Source organism: Camelus dromedarius, chromosome 7, assembly GCF_036321535.1.
Source record: "Camelus dromedarius isolate mCamDro1 chromosome 7, mCamDro1.pat, whole genome shotgun sequence".
NCBI lineage: Eukaryota > Metazoa > Chordata > Mammalia > Artiodactyla > Camelidae > Camelus > Camelus dromedarius.
This window is the reverse complement of record NC_087442.1, coordinates 9454578-9478627: the sequence shown is the minus strand read 5'-3', so window position 1 is coordinate 9478627 and position 24050 is coordinate 9454578. Positions and strand designations below refer to the sequence as shown.

The 24050-nt window shown below is 38.4% G+C and overlaps 1 protein-coding gene across 13 annotated transcripts in view; it reads right to left on the bottom strand.

The window, feature by feature from the left end:
* Window positions 1-24050, bottom strand: part of TPK1 (thiamin pyrophosphokinase 1) — a 337072-nt gene that overhangs the window by 196583 nt on the left and 116439 nt on the right. Inside the window, exon 1 of one of the 13 annotated variants that reach the window (XM_064487274.1) lies at window positions 23659-23748. The exons of the other annotated variants lie outside the window; for them this stretch is intronic. Within the exon in view, the coding sequence (XP_064343344.1) occupies window positions 23659-23666 (8 nt within the window). The 5' untranslated portion in view covers window positions 23667-23748. Of the gene's footprint in view, window positions 1-23658; window positions 23749-24050 lie in introns of those variants that run through there. 13 annotated transcript variants of the gene reach the window in all.

The window sequence follows — 24050 nt, the reverse complement described above, 5'->3', positions numbered from 1 at the left end:
CTCTACTTGTGCTTCTAGGTGTAGGCTTTGTTTTAATAAATAGGGAACTGGTGAAGAGAGGCACAAGTAAGAAATCATATGAGGCTTGTTGAAAGCCTATTTCATTCTAGGCAGTAACCAGACAAATGTTCAATTCTGTAACTGAGCACCATAACTCAACATTAACAATGTAGATTGTATGGATCAGTAAAAAATTAATATATGTAGATTACAACTACTGCCCCTGCCATGGGAATGAACCTCTCACCATCACCACTTAGAAAATCAGAATACGTAAAACAGTGGTATCAGACAGTGGGGAACAGGCAGCTCAGGCCAGTGGCTGCTGAAAAGGGGGGGAGCAAATAGGATGGCCCTATTATTCCTCAGCTTTCTTCCCAGAGGCAGGTTCTCGCTTACAGCCCAGGGAGGGAAAACTCAGAGACCTGTGGCCTCCCTAAACTGAGGAGACCAAAATTAATTTTAAGAAAAGCTGAAAAGCTAGAAAATAGAACTACAGAGAGAAAGAGAGCTCTAGAAAAACCTCAGGAGGATTCCCTTTAGTGTTTGGTGTGCACGCATCCACTCGCAGATGAGAAAGCCAACGGGGGAAAAAAAAAACACCATGAAGCAATGAACCCAACAACCGCGAGAATAAAATAGGGGGGCTGGGCATAATGCGTGTTCCAGTCATAAGTACAAAGACACGTAATAATCCAGTCATTAAGTAGAGTCTCACCTCAATAGTGAGGCTAAATTAACCTCTGAATAAAACTTGCTCTGGAGCCACCAAAAGAAAATGTAAAATAAAGCTTCAAAAGTATCAAACTCATCAGTAAGTTATTAAACCATGCCGCAGAACAAAATTCAGCACTCTTAAAGGTATACAACAAATCCAGTAACAAATTATGCAAAATTGAAAATGTGCAGCAGGAAATTAAAAAAAAAAATTTAGGCAGGCAAAGATGAAAAACCTAACTCATAACCAGACACAGAAAAGACAAAGGGGAGAGAACTAGCAGACAAAGACACTAAAACAACCACTGCAAACACGTTCCACACACCCAGGACAGTAGACGCCAACAAGAACACGACGAAAGGAAAATGGGAGATACAACCACGCGGAACTTCTAGAAATAAAAAAAAACAACATCTGAAGTGAAAAATACACCGAATGGCCCTAAGAGCAGATTAAGGACACAAAATTACAGCTCATCAGCCCATGGTGGAGACAAAGTGCAATATTTAAAAAAAAAAATTTTAATTGATACAAAAGAAGGAAAAGGAAGAAAGAAAAGAACACTGAGGAAAACTTTTAAACATAGCAAATGGTAGATTTAAATGGAACCACATTAACAATGCATTAAATATAAATAGTCTGAACACTCCAATTGATTTAGTATTAGATGAAAAAATAAGACATGATGTCCAAACAAAATTCACATTGAATATAAAGATATGGATGGATTTAAGGGGAAAACAAGGGGAAAATATACCATGCAAATACTAATCCAAACAAAGTAGGAGTAAATTTATTATTATAAGACAATGTACACATCAAAACAAGGAATAGAGATAAAGAGGGAGCAATTTCATGATGATAAAGAGATAAATCAGTTAATTATTATGCAACTAATAAAAAAGCCCCAAAATACTCAAAGCAAAACTGAAAAAGATAAATCCACTATTATTATCATTTTCAACAATCCTCTCTTAGAAACTGATAAGACAAGTAATAGAAAAGAACAATAAGAACATAGTCCTATTTTACTCTTTTGACGCGACTGTGAGTGGCACTGTTTTCATAATTTCATTTTCAGACTACTCATTGCAAGTATATAAATACAATTGATTTCTATATATTGATCTTGTATCCTGCAACCTTGATGAACTTGTTTATTCATTCTAATCATTTTTTTTGTGATATCCTTAGGATTTTCTATACACAGGATCATGTCATCTGTAAATAGAAATAGCTCTATGTCTTTTCCAGTTTGGATGACTTTATTTCTTTTTGCTGCCTGACTGTCATGACTAGAATTTTCAGAGCAATGTTGAATAAAAGTACAAGAGCAGATTATCCCTATCTTGCTCCTAATCTTAGTGGGGTATAAGCGTATTTCTGAAGATATCCCTGGTTGGAGGAAACACCCTCCTACTCCTAGTTTGTTGAGTGCTTTTATCATGAGGGGTGTTGGATTTTGTCAAACACATTTTTGAGTTTATAAGATGATCATGTGGTTTTTTATTTTTCACTTGATTAAAATGATATATTATATTAATTGATTTTCAGAAGTTGAACCACCCTTGCATTCTTGGAACAAATCCCACTTGGTCATGATGTATAGTCCTTTTTACATGTTGCTAGATGTAGTTTGCTGTATTTTGTTGAAGATTTTGAAAGAAATATGGGACCGTGGTGTTCTTTTCTTGTATTATCTTTGTCTAGTTTTGGTATCAGGGTAATAATAGTCTCACAATTAGTTGGGAAAGATTCCCTTTAAAAATTTTCTTTGAAACAATATAAAAATGGTATTAATTCTTTGACTATTTTGTAGAATTCAGTGGTGAAGCCATCTGGACTAGGGTGGGATTTTTTTAAGGTAATTATTTCTATTACTAATTCATTTATTACTAACCCTTTACTTCTATAGGTCTATTCAAATTGCCTATCTTTTCTGAGTCAGTTTCAGTATTTTGTATCTTTCCAGCAATCTGTCCAAAAGAAGTGCACTTCTTTAGAAACTTGACATTGTTAGGATGGCAATACTACCCATCAACAGATTCAACTCATCAACAGATTCAACACAATCTTTACCAGAATCCAAGTGACTTTTTGTAGAAACTGACAAAGTAATTTTAAACTTTATATGGAATTTCAAGGGACCCAAAACAGCCAAGTTAATAAAAAAGAACAAAGAAGAGACTCACACTTCCCAATTTCAAAACTTCCTACAAAGCACAGTAATCAAGATAATGTGGTAATGCGACTTGGTTAACATACAGATCAATGGAATAGAACTAAGAGTCCACAAATAAACCCATATATCTAAGGTCAACTGATTTTCAACAAGGGCACCAAGACTATTCTGGAGGGCAAGAGTTGTCTTTTAAATAGAAGACTTTCCAACAAATAGCTAAAATAACTGGATAGCCACAAGCAAAAGAATAAAGTTGGACCTATACTTCACACTATATACAAAAAACCAACTAAAAATGGATTAAAACCCCAAATGTAAGAACTAAAGCTATATAACACTTTTGAAGAAAACAGAGGTAAAATCGAATGATCTTGGATTAGGAAAAGGTTTCTTAGGTAAGACAACAGAAGCATGAGCAACAAAAGAAAAAAATAAAGTGGACTTTATCAGAAGTAAAAACTTTTGTGGTTCAAAAGATACCATCAAGAAAGTGACAACATAGCCTAAAGAATGAGGGAAAGGATTTCGAATCATATATTTGATAAGGGACTTGTATCTGGGATATATAAAGAACTCCTACATTTTGATAATAAAAACACAATCTAATTGAAAAATGGGCAAAGGATCTGAATAGAGGAGAAAACAGTCTGGCAGTAAATGATTAAGAGTTACCGTTTGACAACTAATTCCATTCCCAGGTATATACCCAAGAAAAATAAAAACATATGTGCCGACAAAATCTTATACACTTCTGTTAATAGCATGGTTATTCATAATAATCCAAAAGGTGGAAACAGTCCAAATACCCATCAATGGATGAGAGGATAAACAAAACAATGTACAGCCATAAGTGGAACATTATGTGGCCATAAAAAGGTATGAAATACTGAACAGCTTCAACTTGGATGAACTTTGAAAACATGCTAAGTGAATGACGTCAGAGAAGTCCACATAAGGTATGATTTACTCATATCAAAGTTCAAAATAGGAAAATCCATGAAGATAAAAAGTAGATTAGTGGTTGGGGTTGGGGGGAGAAGCCGGGTCGACAGTTAGAGGGTACAGAGCTTCTTTTTGAAGTGATGGGAATATTCCAAGACTGACCAGTAACAATCGCACATATCTGTGGATATAACAAAAATCACTGTATTGTACACTGTATATGGGGGAATTGTATGGACTGTGAAATAGATCTCAAAAAGCTGTCAAAAAAAGTAAGAACATGAGCCACTCTCAGACAACTTCATCTCACTGACACAAGCAAACTTCTCTTTACTGCTCTTAGTTTTATTGGGGTTCACAGACACCGCTTTGTTTTTCTTTTAAACACTTTGAAGGTTTGCGGCAACCCTGAGTCAGACAAGTCTACTGATGCCATTTTTCCAACAGTATTTGCTCATTTCACATCTCTGTGTCAGTTTGGTAATTCTCACAATATTTTAAACTTCTCCATTATTACTATATTTGTTATGGTGACCTGTGCTCAGCACTCTTTGATGTTATCATTACAACTGTTTTAGGGCACCATACATCACATCCACGTAAAACGGTGAGCCTAGCTGATAAATGCTGTGTGTGTTCTGACCGCCCCACTGACGGGCTGTATTCCCCTGTTTTTCTCCCTCTCCCCTCGGGCATCCCTATCTTCTGAGATAAACAATGATACTGAATGAAATCAGGACAGTTAATAACTCTACAATGGCCTCTAGGTGTTCAAGTCAAAGGAAGAGTCGGACATCTCTCACTTTAAATCAAAAGCTAGAAATGATTAAGCTCATTGAGAAAGGCAGGTCGAAAGCCAAGACAGGCCAAAAGTTAGGCCTCCTGTGCAAAACAGCTAGTTGAGCTGTGAATATAAAGGAAAAGTTCTTAAAGGAAATTCAAAGTGCTACTCCAGTGAACATACAAATAATGAGAAAATAAAACAGCTTTAACGCTGATATGGAGAAAGTTTTAGTGGTCTGGATACAAGAGCAAACCAGCCACAACATTCCCTTAAGCCAAAACCTACTGAAGAGCAAGGCCTCAACTCTCCAATTCTGTGAAGGCTGAGAAAGATGAGGAAGCTGCAGAAGAAAAGTGTGAAGCCAGCAGAGGTTGGTTCATGAGGGAAGCAGTCATCTCCACGACATGAAAGCGCAAGATGAAGCAGCAAGAACTGATGTAGAAGCTGCAGCAAGTTCTCCAGATCGGATCAATGAAGGAGGCTACTCTAAACAACAGATCTTCAGTGTAGACAAAACATCCTGAAATTGGAAAAATAGGCCATCTAGGACTTTCATCGCTAGAGAGGAGAAGTCAATGCCTGGCCTCATAGCTTCCAAGGACAGGCTGACTCTCTTGTTAGGGGCTTACACAGCTGGTGACTTGAAGTTGAAGCCAATGCTCATTTAGCATTTTGAAAATCCTGGCGCCCTTAACCATTATGCCGAATCAACTCTGCCTATGCTCTAGAAATGGAGTATCAAGCCTAGATGACAGCACATCTGTTCACACCATGGTTTACTGAGTATTTTAAGTCCACTGTTGAGACCTACTGCTCACAAAAAAAAAAATTACTTTCAAAATATTACTGCTCATTGACAATGCACCTGGTCACCAAAGAGCTCGGATGGAGACATACAATGAGATTCATGTTTGTATGCCTGTTGACACAACATCTCTTCTGCAGCCCATGGATCAAAGAGCAACATCAACTTTCAAGTCTTATTATTAAGAAATATATTTCATAATGCTATAGCTGCCAGAGACAATGATTCCTCTGATGGATCTGGGCAAAGTATATTGAACACCTTCTGGAAAGGATTCACCACTCTAGTCCATTAAGAACATCCATGACTTATGGGGAAAGGTCAAAAGTATCAATATTAACAGGAGTTTAGAGGAAGTTGATTCCATGCCTCATGGATGATTTGAGGGGGTCGGGACTTCAGTGGAAGAAGTCACTGCAGATGTGCTAAAAGAGCAAGAAAACTAGAAGTACACCCTGAAGATTTGATGGAATTGCTGCAATCTCATAAAACTTGAACCGATGAGGAATTGTTTCTTATGGATGAGCAGAAAAAGTTTCTCAAGATGGAATCTATGCCTGGTAAAGATACTGTGAAGATTACTGAAATAATGGTAAAATATTTAAAATATTACACACATTTGGTTAATAAAGCAGACGTATGGTTTGGGAGGATCGATTCCGATTTTGAAAGAAGTCCTATGTGAGTAAAATGCTCTCAAACAACATTGCATGGCACAGGAATCTTCCTGAAAGGAAGAGCCAATTGATGCGGTACTTCATGGCTGTCTTATTTTAAGAAATTGCCACAGCTGCACCGGCTTTCAGCAACCCCAACCCTGATCAGTCAGCAGCCATCAACACTGAGGCAAAAAGATTACAACTCGCAGAAGGCTCAGATGATGGTTAGCACTTTTTTACAAAAAAAAAAAAAAACTTATTCAATTAAGGCATGCACATCGGTATTTTAAGACATAATGCTACTGCACACTTAACAGGCTACAATATAGTGCATATATCTTTTATATGCACTGGGAAGCCAAAAAAATTGTGTGACTTGCTTTATTGCAGTGTTCTGGAACCACACTCACAGCATCTCTGAGGTGTGTCTGTATTTATAGGACCCCCTATCCAACAATAGCAGGTATATATATTCTTTTTCAACTGCACATGGAAAATTCTTCAAAATAGACCACATGCTAAGCTAGGGGTCAGCAGATTTTTTCCTAAGGAGCCAGAGAGTTAATATTTTAGGCTCTGTGGGTTATAAGGTCTCTGTCACAACTACTTAACTCTGTCATGATAGCAAGAAAGCAGCTGGAGAGAACAGGAAAATAATGGGCACTGCTGCGTTCCAATAAAACTTTACTTATAGGCAGCTGGCCTGCAAGCTATAGTTTGCCTACTCTTCTTTGAAGCCAAAACTAAGACTCAATAGATTTCATGGGGTTGACATCACACAAAGTTTGCTCTGTAACACATACTATTCTTTATTTTCTCACTTGCTCAAAATAATCCACTGTAAGTCAGTACTTCCAGGAATGTAGTATGACCACTAAGAGAATAAACTTTGATATTTACATTTATATACACAATGAAATTGATATTAATTAAAATCAAATGTCATTAAAGTAAGTTAGGTATTTCAATTTTTCTACATATATTTTTATCTTACTGATTATTCACACTAGCTTAAATTGCCCCATTAAATTATATAACTATATTTAACATTTATTTATAGATTCATAATGTATAAATAATCCATATAATTTAATAATGTTTTACAGTTCAGACACACCTCAAATTTTGAAAAAGGTACATTTTAGAAAATCATTTTCTCATTAACAAATACACAATTTCAAATGTGATTCAGGACCCCGAATGTTACAATGGACAAAATATTTAACAGCAATCTTATAAATTACATATCTAATTAAAAAAACTTAATATTTGGTATAACACTTGGTCAGCCACTACGACAGTTATACCAAGCACATATTAGAAGGCGAGATCAGAGACCGCTGTACTGCCTCCCCAGTGCTGGCAGTTCAGTATTTCACATGCAGGTGGTGGAGTGTGTTGTCAGTGACTCTCCTGAGCCCTGGGGAGGACCTTCTCTCCACGGAAGGAGAAAGTGGGTCTGCCTTTGTGGCTCTGCCCGATTCGCAAAGCTCGGTCAGCACTACCTAACCAATCAGTAGTTTGGGAATGGGATTATTTCCATTCCAGAGAACCAGTTTACATGTTTAATTAATGGCCTGTCAAGTTGGGACACGGGAAGGATGAGATATAAAGAAGAAAAAAACAAATAAATTCAACAGCAGAATCTGAAGTAAAAATGTTTTAGAAGAAAAGTAGTTTTAAAATTTAATACCGACTCTGTCCACAATGTACTGCTTCCTCTGCTCCAAAGAGTGTCAAAGAAAGATGAAAACACTAAGAAGTGAGCACCCCAGAAGCAAAATTTATAGAATATTTACACTAAAACATGGAGACCAAAAAGGAGGCACATGTTGAATCACATAATACACATCAAATACCATAAACAGTTTATTAAAATAAATTTCGTATATGGCACATTACCTCGCAAGTTTTCCCAGAGGTAAATAATGTGTCAAGACCTAAACAAGAGTTTTTGTGAAAAGACGGTTTTTCTACTAAATCATATTTATACAGTGGGTTCCCAGAAAACAGAATTTATTATATATACTAAAGCACACAGCCCAGAGTCATTTTATTGTCTTTCATCATTCCTGCAAGCTGCTGTTTGTAAAAGACTCATTATCAACTTTTAGGATGGAAATGAGGTTTGTGGATAAGTGATAAAGAGACTGGGTCACCATTTACCTCGGGCTAATTGCTACCCAACTAGATACATGGCAAGTACAATGATTCAGGGTGACGCTCTTCTATCAAGTCACCACACGTGAGGAGCATCTATTCCTGAAGACAGACTCGTCATCAAGGCATCTATAAACCAGTTCCATCCGTCCTGCTAATCACCTCTCGATGGTTTCCAAAACAGTAAACAATGTTGACTTTAAAAGAGTAAAAGCAGCATTTAAATCTCAGAAATTTGATTTAATCTTAATGTCACTGGTTAAAACAAAATAGTAAGTTTTAGACAGCTGGAATCTGAGATGATAGAAGTTCATCTGAAAGCTGTAAATGCAGAGAGCTCTGAGGGGAAGTCAGAGGTAAAACTTTATACTCGCAAGTCCTCCATATACAGGGTATTTAATTCAGCTTATCAAGTATCTATGAAATGCATACTATGTGTGCCACGCTGAAGATACAAAAGTTACTACAGCCCCAAACAGTGTTTAGTGCAAGCCTGGATGTTACAGAAGAGACTCATGGACCCTCCAAGTCAAGCACAGAATGGTGCAGAGCACAGACCAGCCAGGGGGACTGGCCAGTCAGAGGAAGGGGAGGAGAGGCTTCAAAATAGTTGATCCTGCATGGAAAGTTGTCACTGAATAAAGATCGTGACAAGAGGATAAGAGAGAAAAAATAATAAACACGTCCAGGCAGCGGAGAGAAGAAAAGCAGGCGGGAAGATGAGCGGTGAGAGGACTAACGTTAGCAAACAAAAGAGATGCGCAGGGGACACGCACCATGACATCACCCCCTCGTTTCTGCGTTCCCAGCTGATTTATCCCTCAGTCACCTGTATTCACACGTGGCCAGCGATATCACAGTCTTGAAAGCACCAGAAGAATGACTTTGTGGCTTTTAGCTCCAGAACAGGGATCTGCACACTATACGCAATCACAGTTGTACCAGGAAATGATTCCTCTGGCTCTTAATAGGTCACTTTCTCCTTCTGCCCTTCGCTGTAACTACTTATTTTCCAAAAGTGAGGAGGAGAGAAAAGGGATGAGAGAGGTTATTTGAAGAGGAAGCAAGCTCTGGGGCTATTTTCCGAGAAGGCAGCAGTGGCGGGGGTGCAGGGGAGGGCCAGAAAGCACTACGTATGTTGAGGAGACTCACGCCAAGCTTGACACAGTGCAGGGAGGAAGCTTTCGTCTTGTCTTATTTACAAACATGAAAGAGCTGCAAAGCATCACACAGGTTAATGCCAATTCTTCACCTCCTCAAACGCAAAAGTCCGGCTCACTGACAGTGAATTACTTTGTGTAATTTATCGGCTTTACGCTTCTCTCTGTGATTCAGGGGAGAAATAATACACAGAATTCAATAAAAAGAGCTCGTGATAAATGCCATTAGGGTCACTAATAGGTTGTCCGCTCCTCCCAAATTTTCCAAAGCCGAGCGTAATCAGCAGCTTAGCTGACCATTCTGCTAGTATAGTGTTTGCACTCGTTCTTCCTTTCCCCCCACAGCTTCCCCCAAAGCAGGAACTCAGTCCTACTGAAGAAAAACAGAAGAACTTAATGCATATGCTGACCTGCTAAAGTAAATACTGTATTTCCCATCCTTGCAAGTTTGTTTTATCGTAGATGGCTGTGTGAACCATTACCCTAAAAGACAGGGACAAGAGCCCGGGGAGTTCCCTATAGGACTTAGTAATGACAGTGTCGTGTAGGAAGCTGAAAGAATTCAATCAGATGATAATGGCTTAGGAATAGGTCACCTTGAAGTCGTAAGATCATTAGATGATGAATATCCTTAACAAACGTAAAAAGGCACACGAGGGAAAACATTCAGTAGAAATACAAAAGACAAAAAGGTAGCTATCCTTGTTCAAATAGAGTTGAGACCAATAGATTATTCAAATGGAAATAAAATCAAATAGGAAAAATCAAATAGACAAAAGCTATAACACAAAGAGAAGGAATTTAAACACCTTAATGTGTGGGCATATGTATATAATATGCGTAATTTATAATCATTGTATATATATGTTTGTGTATTTATAGCTTTTACGTTTTCAGTCTTCAAAGATTCCGTATTGCTGTATTGCTAAGTCTAACGATCAGTTCTCTCCTGTTACTTTAACCATCAGGAGCATGTAACACAACCGACAACTCTCTGTTCTTTGATCCCTCTTCCTCATTTGACTGAAGAACTAGTTTCCTGGTTTTCCCTCTGACTCCCTGGTTACTCCTGCTCTGCCCACCCGACAGGGCTTACACTTCACTTGGATGTTTTAACACTGCAGTACCCACGGCTCAGTCCCTGGGCCTCCTTCCTCCTCTGTCCACACTTACTACGTTATCTTACCAGGTTGCTGGCTTTAAATGCCCTCTGTCTACTGATGGCTCTGAAGGTTGTATCTTCCCTCAACTCCAGACCCGTGTATTCAACAAGCTACTCAACGTCAGATACGTGTAATAAACACCTCAGACTCTGCACATGAAATCACTGAGTCTCCGCTCTTTCTTTCCCACCAGCACTGTCCCTCTCACAGTCTTCCAAATCTCACCAAGTGGAAAATCAATCTTTTCCACTTGTTCAGGCCCAAATCCTTAGTCACTCCTGATTCTTCTTTTTCCCTCTTCATAGCTGGTTTACCAGCAAGTTCTAGAGACTTCCTGCAAAGTATATTCTGAATTGTGCTTTCTTACCATCTTTCACACTAGAACACGGATCAGATCCTCTACTAAAATAGCCCAGGGGCTTCCCATCTTGTGAGGAGTAAATCATTTGTTTTACCTGCAAAGGTCCGACAAGATCTACCCTTAGTTACCTTTCTAACACTCTCCTCCTAAAGAGATCCTCTCTTATTCTCTCTACTGGTGGCAGATGGTTTGCAAAATTATCCCCACAATTATTGTCCTCTCTCCACACATACTCCCTTATAAGGTGACTTTCCAGATCCTTCTATCAAAAGGTACTAAAAATACAAGCCTGTTCCTCCCCCACTTGAATTTGGACTAACCTCATGCCTTGCTTGGACTGACAAAATACAGTGCAAATGATGGTGGCATGGCAGCCTAAACCAAGGCCTCAAAGAGAGCCCTCTGCTGTCCTAGAAACCTCCTCTGTCGCCATGAGAACAACTGTGGGCAAGCCTAAGGCAGAGAGGCTGAAAGACGGAGAAGAGATAAGAGTCAGGGGACCCAGCTTACAGGCAGCCAACCTTCAGACATGTGAGCAAGTCCTGTCTCCATCAGCAGAAGTGCCTACCCAAACCATATGACTGACACGAGTGAGCCCAGATCTGCCCAGCTGTCCTTTAGGATTATCAACAACAATAAATCACTGTTGTTTAAAGGCACTAAATTTTGGAGCAGTTTGTTATGCAGCAAAAGGTAAGTGATACCATTCTCAGGTCTCAGATTGTCCACACAGGTGTTCCCTCTGCCTGCAATGCTCTTCCTGTGGATAGCCAAGTGACGCCTTCTTCGCTTCCTCCAGGTCTTAACTCAGGAGTCACTTTCTCATTTAAGTGATGGCACATGATATTTGTCTTTCTCTGTCTGATTTACTTCACTCACTATGATAATCTCTAGGTCCATCCATGTTGCTGCACAAGGCATTATTTCATGCTTTTTCATGGTTGAGCAATATTCCATTGTGTGTGTATACATACATACACACACACACATATATATACACACCACATCTTTTTTATCTATTCATCTGTCGATGGACATTTAGGTTGCTTCTATGTCTTGATTATTGTAAACAGTGCCGCTATGAACATCGGGGTGCATGTATCTTTTCAAATTGGAGTTTTCTCTGGATATATGCCCAGGAGTGGGATTGCATAACATTGTAAATCAACTGTATGTCAATTTAAAAAAAAAGTCACTTTCTTAGTGAGGTTTCCTCACTTTAATTGCTACTGCCCTATCACAAATATGCTATAACTTCTGCTTTTTTGTCCTCCTGATCACCAGTCATATACTTTACATTTTCATTATTTATCTGACTTAGTATCTACCTCCATAAAAGTTGAAGGAAGTCAGACATTTTGTTCCCTGCAGCCCAAGTTTTTACAATAATGTCCTTTATATGGAATGAGTACATTATCTAAAATATGCTAAAATAACAACTGAACATAATTTCCTGCATCATACAGCAATAAATGAACAAAGCCAGCAAGAGTGGAGAGAAATATGATCTTACATTGTTGATAAAAGTGAAGATAAGTACAAATATTCTGGAAAGCAAACTGTCAACTTGGATTCAAAATACGAGGTCATAACTTTTGACCTCGTATGTTCATTCTCATTAAACTATTTTAAGTAAACTCACACAAAATTTTACTTATAAAACACATCTAAGGTGGGAAGGGATAAATTAGGAGTTTGGGATTAACAGATACACACTACTATATATAAAATAAACAAGGACCTACTGTATAGCATAGGTAATAATATTCAATTTCTTGCAATAACATATACTGGACAAAATCTGAAAATACATATATGTATGTATATGTATAAGTGAATTGCTTCACTGTACACCTGAAACTAACATTGTAAATCAACTACACTTCAATAAAAAATAATTAAAAAGTAAATAAAATTAAATAAAATGTATCTAAGTTTCCACTCATCAGAGTTGTAAGATTATGAACCACATATATTCCTGATACATGGAGAATGGTTTGATAAGAATGTAACAGATAAAATTTTTATTTAATGACATAATGTATTCACTTGTGAATATATCTGTTACACCCTTATTTATCAACCATTAATGATGTAAAGTATATACATAAAAACTCCTATGTTATTACATATGCACATAGATACACTCAGTAAGAGAAACAAAAATATCAAATTGAAAACGTGTGCAAAAATATAAACAGTAAGAATCTAGGTGATTTGAAACTATTATGTTTTACTTTGTATCTATCTTCCTGTATTCTCCAAGTTCATTGTAATGAAACTGAATTACTTCTATAAGCGGGCAGGTGGGCTGGGGTAGGGGAGGGTGTGCCTTAAAAACAAAAAAAAAGGAATAAAGTTAAAAACCAAAAACTAAAGGTAAATACTAAATAACTCAGATTTGATCCATTTAAACTATTTTCATATTTTTATTTGTAATTATGATTACTTCAAAAATCACTTGAACATAGTTTTGTTTGGAATTGAACAAAGAAGGACAGCTGGGTTCAGATTTCTGCTGTACGATTTGGCTACAATCTCTGGTTGCGGTAACCTTTGCCACCTGTATTGGAATGTGATTCCATCCTCTGAAAAACACTAGAAGGCGTCAGTGCAGTGTGTGACCATCGACTCTTTCTCCCAGGGTATCAGAGGTACACTTTGGAGAGCAGCTGCCACGCGGAGGAAACTCACTGTGAACGCCCTATTACTGGTAATAGGAATCATAAGACTACACCATTATGTGGAAATGTTCTTTTCCCTGACAGATATAATGCTAAGATGACAGAAACTATAGTTATTTTTCTTGTTCCTAACATGGGGAACTGCTCTCCAGTTACTAATAACCTACTAATTTACAGCCTAGCAGGAAAAAAATTGAATACACACTAGAGGCCGCTAGTGATAAATAAGTGAATGCTGCATGAAGTAAAATACATGATGATAGCTGTGCAAAGAGAACTGCGTCCTACACCTCCGAGCTTCAGGTGCCTTTTTAAGTACTATGCTTCGAGTCAGAGCAGTTTCTTTTTTTTTTTTTCTGTTTATAAATTTATCAATATTTTTAAATAAAGGAATAAGTCTGGGGAAATTTCATCTAAAATAAGACAAACCAAGGAAATTTTGTAAAAGAAAAATTGTATTATTGTATTCTTAAAGCAAAACTGTGCTTTCAAGTAATGAAACCTTTTTTTACACATTATATATCAGACAAAACCCTGTATTCTTTTACTCATTTGTCACAGAGATCCAGACCAGATAAAGTTAAGTCCTATGTTGTACAATGTAATTTGTCTTGGTAATATTTCATTAAGACGAACTTTTTTTTTAATGGAAATACTGGAGATTGAACCCATGACTTCGTGTATGCTAAGCATGCACTCTACCACTTGAGCTATACCCTCCCTGCAAAGAGGAACATTTCTGTGAAGTGCAAAAGATTTCCAAAAAACATTACACACCCCCTCTCCCAGAAAATCATTAATTGTAAGAATGGAATTTAAAAGAGTTTACTTAGAAAAAAAATATATGATAACATGAAAGAAGGGAAGATACACAGAATCCTCTGATTAACAAGTTTTTATAAAACTAAGCAAGTGTATACCATACGTTTTATTTTTAAAACGTTGGAGGAATCTTATTAAATTTCTCTGAATGCATGAGAGGTATTTTTTATCACTTAAATGCATGGCAGGTAACCATTTAATTTCACTGTCATTAAGAGGGGGAAGAAGAAAAAATCTCATAACTAGGGGCATTTTACATCACAATAAATATCAAGTTAGGGAGGTGCATTTGGAGTGGGAAATACAGAAGAGAATGATCAGGACCACTGGATGAGGGCATGATGAATGCCAAAGTCCTTGTGGATGGAATTTTTAGGAATGGCTTGGTTTTGTCTGCAACTGTATTTGCATTTGTCAATCTCTACCCACGTTTACAGAAACTAACCTAGTGTGAGTCTTGATCCTGGGCACAGCCCACTCCAGAAACAGACAGGAGTCAGGTGTTCACTCCTGCCACCCCCAGAAACAAGGGCAAGGGCAGGCATCCCCTTAAGCACTTCAGCTCGGCCAGTCAATCACGGGCTCTGAAACACAGTGAGGGGGACTGTAGAGAATTCACCTGCAGCACCAGAGACCTGGCTTGTACTCCAAGCACAAACAAAGCCCTGGGTCTGGTTTCCAGCTTCATGCACACTTTCCCAGCTTCCCACTGATTCTGATAATTATAATATGTTTACAGGATTTCTTGTTGTTCTTTAAATTGGTCAGTTTTTTTTTTTCCACTTGTTTACAACTGAGAACCCCCGGGGACACAAAAAATCTGCACAAGACATTCCTAACAACATTTACTGAAGAGCTTTTAGTTTCAGTCTCTGACGATAATCAGTGCTGAAAAAAAACAATATTTTAAGAATTACTCTACTGGGTCAGAAACATGCTTTCATACTTCATTTATGATAGAAAAATATATTAAAATTTTATGAAACATCATGTCTAATCATTCTTTAATAAATATTAAGCATATAGTGAATTTGTTTCTGGGGCTGAGACAATGAAACAGCTGGACAATAAGCCTTTATTGGGGTGACAGGCTGGTGGGACAGGCAGACAGGTAGATTTCAATGTGCTGTGATAAACGCCATGAAAGAGATCCACTCAATACAAGGTCATCCAGCAAGGACACGCAGAGGACAAATGGACTGAAACAGACTTGGAGTGACTGAACCTGACCTGGTGAAGTAAGAAATCTAGCCAACAAGTGCCCTTAGTTCATTCAGAATTTGTCATCTACTGGCTAATCTGTAGGGAAATTACTATTCTCAGGGAAAACTATCTAAAAGAAGTAATACTTATCAATTAAAAAATATATTTATCAAACCTCACCCTGGGTACAAGGACTATTTCAAAAGACAAGCAAAACAAGAACAAGGAATTTTGTCCAATTAAGCAGAAACACTCATAGATAATTTCAACATAACATGGAGTGACAGTAAAGGGCTATTTAGAGAATTTACACTTGACTTAGACATGGAAACTGGAAGTTACCAGGAAACACAACAAAGGGGCCATGCTTTGAAAGATAAGGATTATAACACTAGGAAGAAAGCAAAAGAGTGATTTTTATAAGTGAATTTTTACAAGAAGTTTTTTAGAATAGTTTTCACAGATGACTCAGATGTAGTATTCTATTAAAAAGTATCTTCATTTGATGTTAAAACTGATTCCTTGGGCATTTCAATGGGCATTCCAGGGGTGTTTTAAACGATGCGCTGAGTAGGAGGCCAGTATTTAGATGGCACAAATATTTCAAATAGCCACGGTTAAAGAGTGCTGATGCAAGGAGGGGAGGGCACAGCTCATTGGTGGAGCGCGTGCTTAGCACGCATGAGGTCCTGGATTCAATCCCCAGTACCTCTGGTATATAAATAAATAAACCTAATTAGCCCCCCGCAAAAAAATGAAGAGTGCTCATGGGTAAACAGCTCCCCCTCCATGGTCCTCTAGCCCTGAGCGGCAGACCCACGGCATCAAGCACCCCTACAAGGTATTCAGCAGAAATGGAAGGAACTTGACATTCAAGGTCAAAAATAAAGAGTTCACGATTCCTGTGGGGAGAGACAGCATGTTCTTCACTATCGTCCAAGCAGAAGGACCGCTAATCTCCCTCAACAGAAGTGCTAACTGCCGTTTTAAATCTTAGAGTTTAGAGAGTAAGTCAACACTTTTTCTATTTCTGATTTTGTTATTCCAGTTCCCTTCAGCCTCGGCATGTACAGACGAATATTCTCCTGCTCATCCTTTCAGTTCCCTTCCTGGCTTTTTCTAGCAGTCCATCTTCTACTTCCTAAGCCCACGAATGCCCAGAGTTAAGCCATTCGCATATACTACGTACATACACACACACACAGGGACTTTTCTCAGGGTGGTAACGTATATTCTGCTGTATTTTAAATGCCCTCTCTGAGACTCTTTAGCTCCTTCAGTCTTGACCTCTCTGGCTGCAGAGGTGAAACTGAAGTCTTCAAGGAACCCAACTCTCAGATCCATAACCTAGGGTTACAAGTGATGGTTCAGGGCTCATCTTGGTATAATTGCCACTTGGATATTTTCCCGCAAAGTTTATTGACCAGCTTTTGTTAGCTGAATTCCAGCTGTCACTTTTCTGTCCCCTAACAACAGGAAGGCCACAGCTGGCTCAGGTACAATCCCATCGTCAACTCAAATTTCATGTCCTGTGATGATGTGTCAACAAAGAATACCTGCAGTCTTGTTGCTGGAGTTATCTGGCTTCCTCTTGGTCCAATCACACAAAATCAAAATTTTCATAACAAAAATACATGCAGGAAGTATCTAGGTGTGCTAGGTGTCTGTGTGCAAACATGCAGGTATATGCATTCACTTAAATGTGAAAAATCAGACAGGGACCATACCACAATTTTAAAAAATTACAAATATATATTCACATATAATTATATACATGGTATCATGTGATTATATATTTTATATAAACATTTTATATATAATATGTATTATATATTACATACTTGTGGTATATATGTGATCATATAAATATACAACGTATATGTGGTATTATGTGATTATGCTCAATTATTACTTAACTCAGCAATCTAATGATATATTGAAAATAAGCAAAAAAAGAGGAGTGATGAAATACCTGAGCTCTTAAATGGTATTAACAAGTACCAGAAAAATTCAACTTTTTTTTTAAGTAAAATTAATAGAGCCATGTGTTACTTAAAACTTTTGACCGATGCAGGTTTCTCTTAAAAATCATCTGAAGGTAATTTATTTCTGAAGACTCCATCCACGGTACAGGAAAGGAAAATGATTTTGTCAGGAACATACTTTATGAAATAGAAAAGCCATAAAGAACAATGCCTCTGATTAAATTTAGTTGTAAACTGACTTCCTGCAGCTGCTCAAAATGATCTCACTCTGAAAATTTATTTTGACTTCATGCATGAGCCGACAAACATAGCAACTTGGCATACACATTTCCCCTCTCCTCCAACACCCCGGAATGATTCAGAGCTACGCATGGATAACTTTGGGATCTCTGATTTATAGCATTTGATAACCAACAGACTAAAATATATTACTAAACTAATCCAATCAATAATTCAAGATAAATATGTCCTCACAGTTTGTTGTGTAGGGTTCTTTAATACTAAGACCCCTATTATAAATTTTCTTTTAAATGTGCTAATCATTTTTACCTTCCATCATTTTGATTCAAAGACCCAATAATGCTGGCATGCTCACAGAGCTTAGTCATTTGATTGCATAAATACTTTTTAATAAAAACTTGCCAAAGCAAATGACTAAACAGTGCTTAAGTCTAGGCTTATAAGAATCAAGCTAAACCAAAGGTCTTTTGTATTCCTTAAGCAAAGTACACATTTCCTTTCTATGTCTATTAAAGCATAGAGGAAGTACATTTTCAACTGTGCCATGAAATGCTTGAACATTAGTTAAAATAAATTCCAATCAGTGAGAAAATTATAGTCACAGGTGGACTGCAATCAACCGACACATATATTGGAGGTTATCAAGATCACAATGTATGTTCAATTACTTGACACCAGGTTATTCCACAACAGTTACATACTTATTTATACTTACTGTCTTATTCCATAAAAACTAACAATATTGAGCAAGAATTCTGCAGAATTTTTCACTAAGATACAGCAGATTGGGACTTGTATACAAGTGTCTACTACTATTTACAAGACCTCTAGGGTTGAACTGACAACTTGGAAATTTGTTTGGTTCCAACTAAAAGAACTAACGTTCCTCCCAAAGAGTCACCTGAAAAAATGATAATAAAAAAGATTCCAACTAAAAAGGCAATTCTTAAGAATCAAGTCCACCGACTCCATTAAATGAACAAATAAAATCGTGGTGAATCTGTATAATGGAAATCCTACTCAACAGTGAAAAGGTACAAACTACTGACACACATAGTGACATGAATGAAAAAAGTCAGCACAAAGAAAACAAACTGTGTAACTCCACTTGCTCCATTCTAGAAGGCTCCAGGAGCCAGAGTGTGGGAGTTAGGGATCGACTGCCAAGCGACAGGAGGGACCTTTTGGGGATGAGGGACGTATTTCAGTCTGACTGCGGTGGTGAATACAACCGTTCACCACTTCAAAACTAATTCAATTGTATGTTTAAAATGGATGAATTTTATTGAGTGAAGTTAATCCTGAACAAAGCTGATTAAAAACAGAAAAGAACCAGAGGAGCCAGACACTTTGTTCCTTCATTCCAACCACAATATAAGTGCTTACAACCTTTCTAAGTAGTTGTACAATTACTGCATGCAGAGTATTAACTGTGAAAGACTATTTACAGCTTTGCCTAAAACCGCATCATATGCATACTCAACTGTTCTAGAACTCATCACACCATAGCTCTGAAGGGTCACCCTCCACCCTCTCGGTTTATCCAAGTCGTGTATAGCCAGCCCAAAAAGTGATATGTTTCTTCATCAAGATTTCTCTGAATACTCTGGTAGATTTGTCCCTGAAATACCACCGAGCAAGAAACTACAGCCCAAGGAAGTGAAATTACTTGTAATGTAATTTCATTACATTACAGTTGTAAATTACATCTCAGTAATGAAGTCACAGAATCAGATTCTGAATCCTCATCTAACTAGTAAGTCCATGCCTGTTCTTTCACTACACAATTCCCAACCTGGAGGCCAAGGCCACCTGCAAGGAATGGGACCTAGAGCACAAGACTGTTAAGTTATTCACGTGTAGACAGACAAGTCATAGATTCCTTCATGGGTGGAGATTTGCTGCCAGATGCCTGGGTTAATTACACTGATAAAGGCTTTAGAAGCTAGTTTTACACAGCTAGCCTCCCACATGTTATTTAAATTATACTTTGAAAGCAGTTTGGCCGGGGTGCAGTTAGTTGGAGAATCAGTTATAACAGTCATCCTTTGTACCCACTTGATCACTCTGAAAAGTGGTACTGAAACCGAGCCCCCTATAACTGTGTTCCCCTGCTGAGTTAACAACTCACCTCTCTATCCCAAACTTCATTCCCTTCTTGTCCCACCCTGGTCCCCCTCAGGACTAGGCAGCACCAAAGCCCAGAGGGAGGACTTAAACCGAGCAAGACACTGCAGGGCACTCCTGAGAACAAAGGCCCCTCCACCTACTCCCACCTGCCCCCATTTCTTGTTTGTAGCAAAAGGCTTTAGTCTCCTAGGCCTCCCCTGATTTCCAAAGAGCAGACCCAAGCCGTTATTAATTAGGGAAGTGAGAGAATGCAGAAATGAAGGCGAAGCAGTCAGGAAAACCAGTGCAGTAATAAAGCAGAGTCCTAGTTCCTCCTCAAGGGACAGACATAACAATCTGACACATATTTTGAGTTGCTCTGCAGGAGATAAAGACTTCCCACCAGGTAGAGGATGGTGACTTCCTGCTGACCCCAAGCAGGCAGACCCCATTCTGGCTGGAACCAGAAGATTGATGAGTATGATGCCCAAAACATCACCCTGTTACCTCACCAACAACCAATCAGGGGAAAGTCATGCACCCTGCAGCTTCAACCCTAAGCACTGCCTTTAAAAACGCTTCCCTGAAAGCCATGGGGGAGTTGGGGTCTTTTGAGCATAAGCTGCCTGTTTCCTCGCTTGATGCCCTGCAATAAATGCTGTACTTCCTGCACTTTCTGTAGCCCCAATCTGGTGTCAGGAGATTGGCTTGCTGTGTGACAGGAAAGGGACCCAAGTTCGGTTTGGTAACAGTACTAATCTGCGATGAGAAAGCTGCAAGAACATAGAAAGTCTGAAATCTTAACTGTGAGAAAATTAATGCAGTGAGAGGAGTAAGAGATCAGGACTGAATCTTGCTTTTCTGTCTGAGCACCATGGGTCCCTCCTCATCCCGCCAGTCAATGCGTGCTTAACTGAGTGGTCATTTCAACGAATTCAGCCAATTTTTGTTGGGTGCCAATCTTTTAAGTGAAACAGAAAAGGAACTCCTACACATCTAAACTCAACTAGAACAATGTTCATATAAAAATCATCTTCTGTAGGACTTCCCAGTCAGGATGCTCTACTCATCAGTTACTCTGAGGAAGCTCACCTAAAAACAGCACTCCCCCCACTTCAAATTCCCACACACCAGTGACACCAAAATTCACAGCTATTTCTCAGACTTTTATGCTGTGATTTTTGAGAGTCTCTAAGTCCCATAAAATTACAATTAAAAAAAAAAAAAACCTCTCACAGTATCAAAATACCAATGAATTCAAAGGCAAAGATCTTAGTTTCAACATAAAAGACTTAGATAGGAATTAGGACACAATGTAATGTAAAACATTGTGGAAAAAAGTGGAACGTATTACTGTGCATGATTTCAGACAAAACTTAGGTAATCTTTTTAGATATGAGATACTTCTGGTTTCTAAATGCTAGTGAGATACACATACATGTATCTCCAAAGTTTCTTCTCTATCACCAAGACACTTCCAATAGCTGATGTTATATCTTAGAAATCTCTGGCTGTAAAAATTCTCAGCCTTTGTGACATTTCTGCCAAGATATCAATGAAAAAATCATTAATTCAATAAATTCTTGGGTGCCCATTAGTGTACCAGATATATCTATGAGGCACATAAAAAAGATTAATTATGATCGCCGTCTTCCAGGAGTTCACCACCTAAGGAGGGAGCTAAGATACATCTACACAGCGCTAAATCACAAGATAAAGTGAGAAAGCAAATAATTACAAAGTATTATGCAAAGTTAAAGGACAATAGATCACTAGAAATTTACAACCTAGTAAAAGATATACGCTTTTACAGCTCTAAATCAAGGTAAAATGTGAACCTAACACTGATTTAAAAGCATTACTACTGGGTAAGAAATGTCCAGTCCCATCAGGCTGGAAGGACTGGAGGGAGAGGGGAGCCCTCATGGGGCAGACAGCATTTCAGCTGAGCTCTGCTGCACGGATAGGACTGCTACAAAAAAGGCCAGCACATGCTATCAAAACTGTCCGAAGACCAGTGCAGTAAAGGATGTTTAAGCACTGACCCATCAGAATGGATAACCACACAGTGGGAAGGGATTATGGGTGGTACTGACCCGTACAAGCTGAAGATCAGCATGAGAAAGGGCCTGAGCACAGGCAGTGGGGAGAAAGGGCCTTGGAGAAGACAGAGCAGAAAACTGGGCATGGCTGACAAGACTGGCAAAAGCCAAACCCCAATTCTCACTGCAGTGAGTTTAGACTTTATCCAAGAGACAAAGGAGAAATGCCCCACCCCTCCCTAGTAAGCATACGTGCGTGCGCATATACATACACATATCACACACACACAACCCCCATCATTATTCTAGGGCCCTAACTAACCTTTTACATTCCATCAGAACCCTCAGAATAGTTTCTAGTTTAACTGTCCACCTTCATGCTTTCCTTTGTCATAGAACATATCACGCCGAACTAGAACTTTCTTATTACTCCCATACTGTAAGTTTCCTGGGGGCAGTAACTGCATCTTATTTATTAATATGTTCACAGTAACTATCAAATGTCTTAACTACAAAAGGTATTCAATAAATGCTTGAATGAATGAATGAATCACAAGTTAAATACTACTTTCTTATTTCCGCCACTGGGTTATTCTAGAGAGCTCCATCTCATTACAAAGTTCTCTGGTTTTTTTTGTTTTGTTTTGTTTTGTTTTTTTTAGTCAGCATATCTTAACTATATTCTCACAGAATAGGGTTTACAAATGCTTCTCTACCTTTAAAGGCATTATTTTTTTAATGATCAGTATAAACTATTTTTCCCTTAGTGGGAGGTCACTTCTGTGGTGTCATCGATTTTGTGACCGTTTCTGTATGTCATACTCTCTGCTACAAGGTTTCACGGCTTCCCTCATCTTGAACTATAATTAGTGTGACCATAATTCTCCTGTAAGAATCTCCAGCAATGCTTGTTAATCTTTTTTTCAGACTGAGAGAGCTATGGATCCTGTATCTCAAAAAATGTCCATACACTCAAAACTCAGTATCTTTTGATTCTATTTCATAAAGTCCAAAAGGAGACAAAATTAATCTAACATTAATTAAGCTGGAGAGTAGTGTCCTTTGAGGGGAGATGTGATGGCAGGGAGCGCGAGGAGGGCTTCTGCAATGCTAAGGCAATATTCATTTATTGCTCTTAGTCATCTTAGTACTGTTTACACTAGCGTGCTCCCCTTTGTGCAGATTCATTGATCTATATCATTATAATTTTTGCACTTCTCTGTATGTTTGTTTTAATATCCCCTGTGGAAAAGGTTGGTAATTACTGTCATAGTTGAAGACTTTTCAGGCCTTTGTTAAAAACTGACTAGAGCAGAAAGTGCTCTTCTCTTGGAGTATCTGTTAAGATGCAGAAATAGGAATAACTGGGGCGCGGGAGGAGAGCCATGGTGGTTGGGGGTGGGGAGGAGCGCATCATCCCCCTGTAGTCATTATTATTTACCCAGTGCACATAAATAACAATCTTTCAGTATTCTTGTATGTGGACAGTTTATACTTTTTCCTGATTTAATACAGTGTCAGTAACATCATCAGTAGAAAGACCTCTGAAGCCTATCGACAATGATCAAGAAAAAAATCTGCTCCATGAAGTCTTCCTACAAAGTCTTACCCTGCTTGTCTTGTATTTCTCTCCACTTACCTCCTCATCCTGTGATTATTCTGATTGTGGGATCACGCTACACCCTCCCAGAACCGGCCAACGGTGGGTTTTACCTACATGGGAGGAGGCAGGTGCTATGAGGCCACGACAGGACTTCTCAATCACAGACGACTCCCAGAATACACACGTGAGACATCAGTCAGTGTCAGGTCAGAGCTGCAGCTGTATTGGCCCACCCATCTGATACCCAGACTTATTACCCCCACATTTCCAAGAACAGACATCTGGGGTTAGGGAAACAGTCAATTAAGAGTAAAGGAGTAATTACAAAGACAGTCTTCCTAAAATTTCTTCCTCTTCAATCTCAAGTCCACAATCAAAGCTAGGATCACACTCTCACTGGCGATGCACATTCTATGTCTCCTGGACTG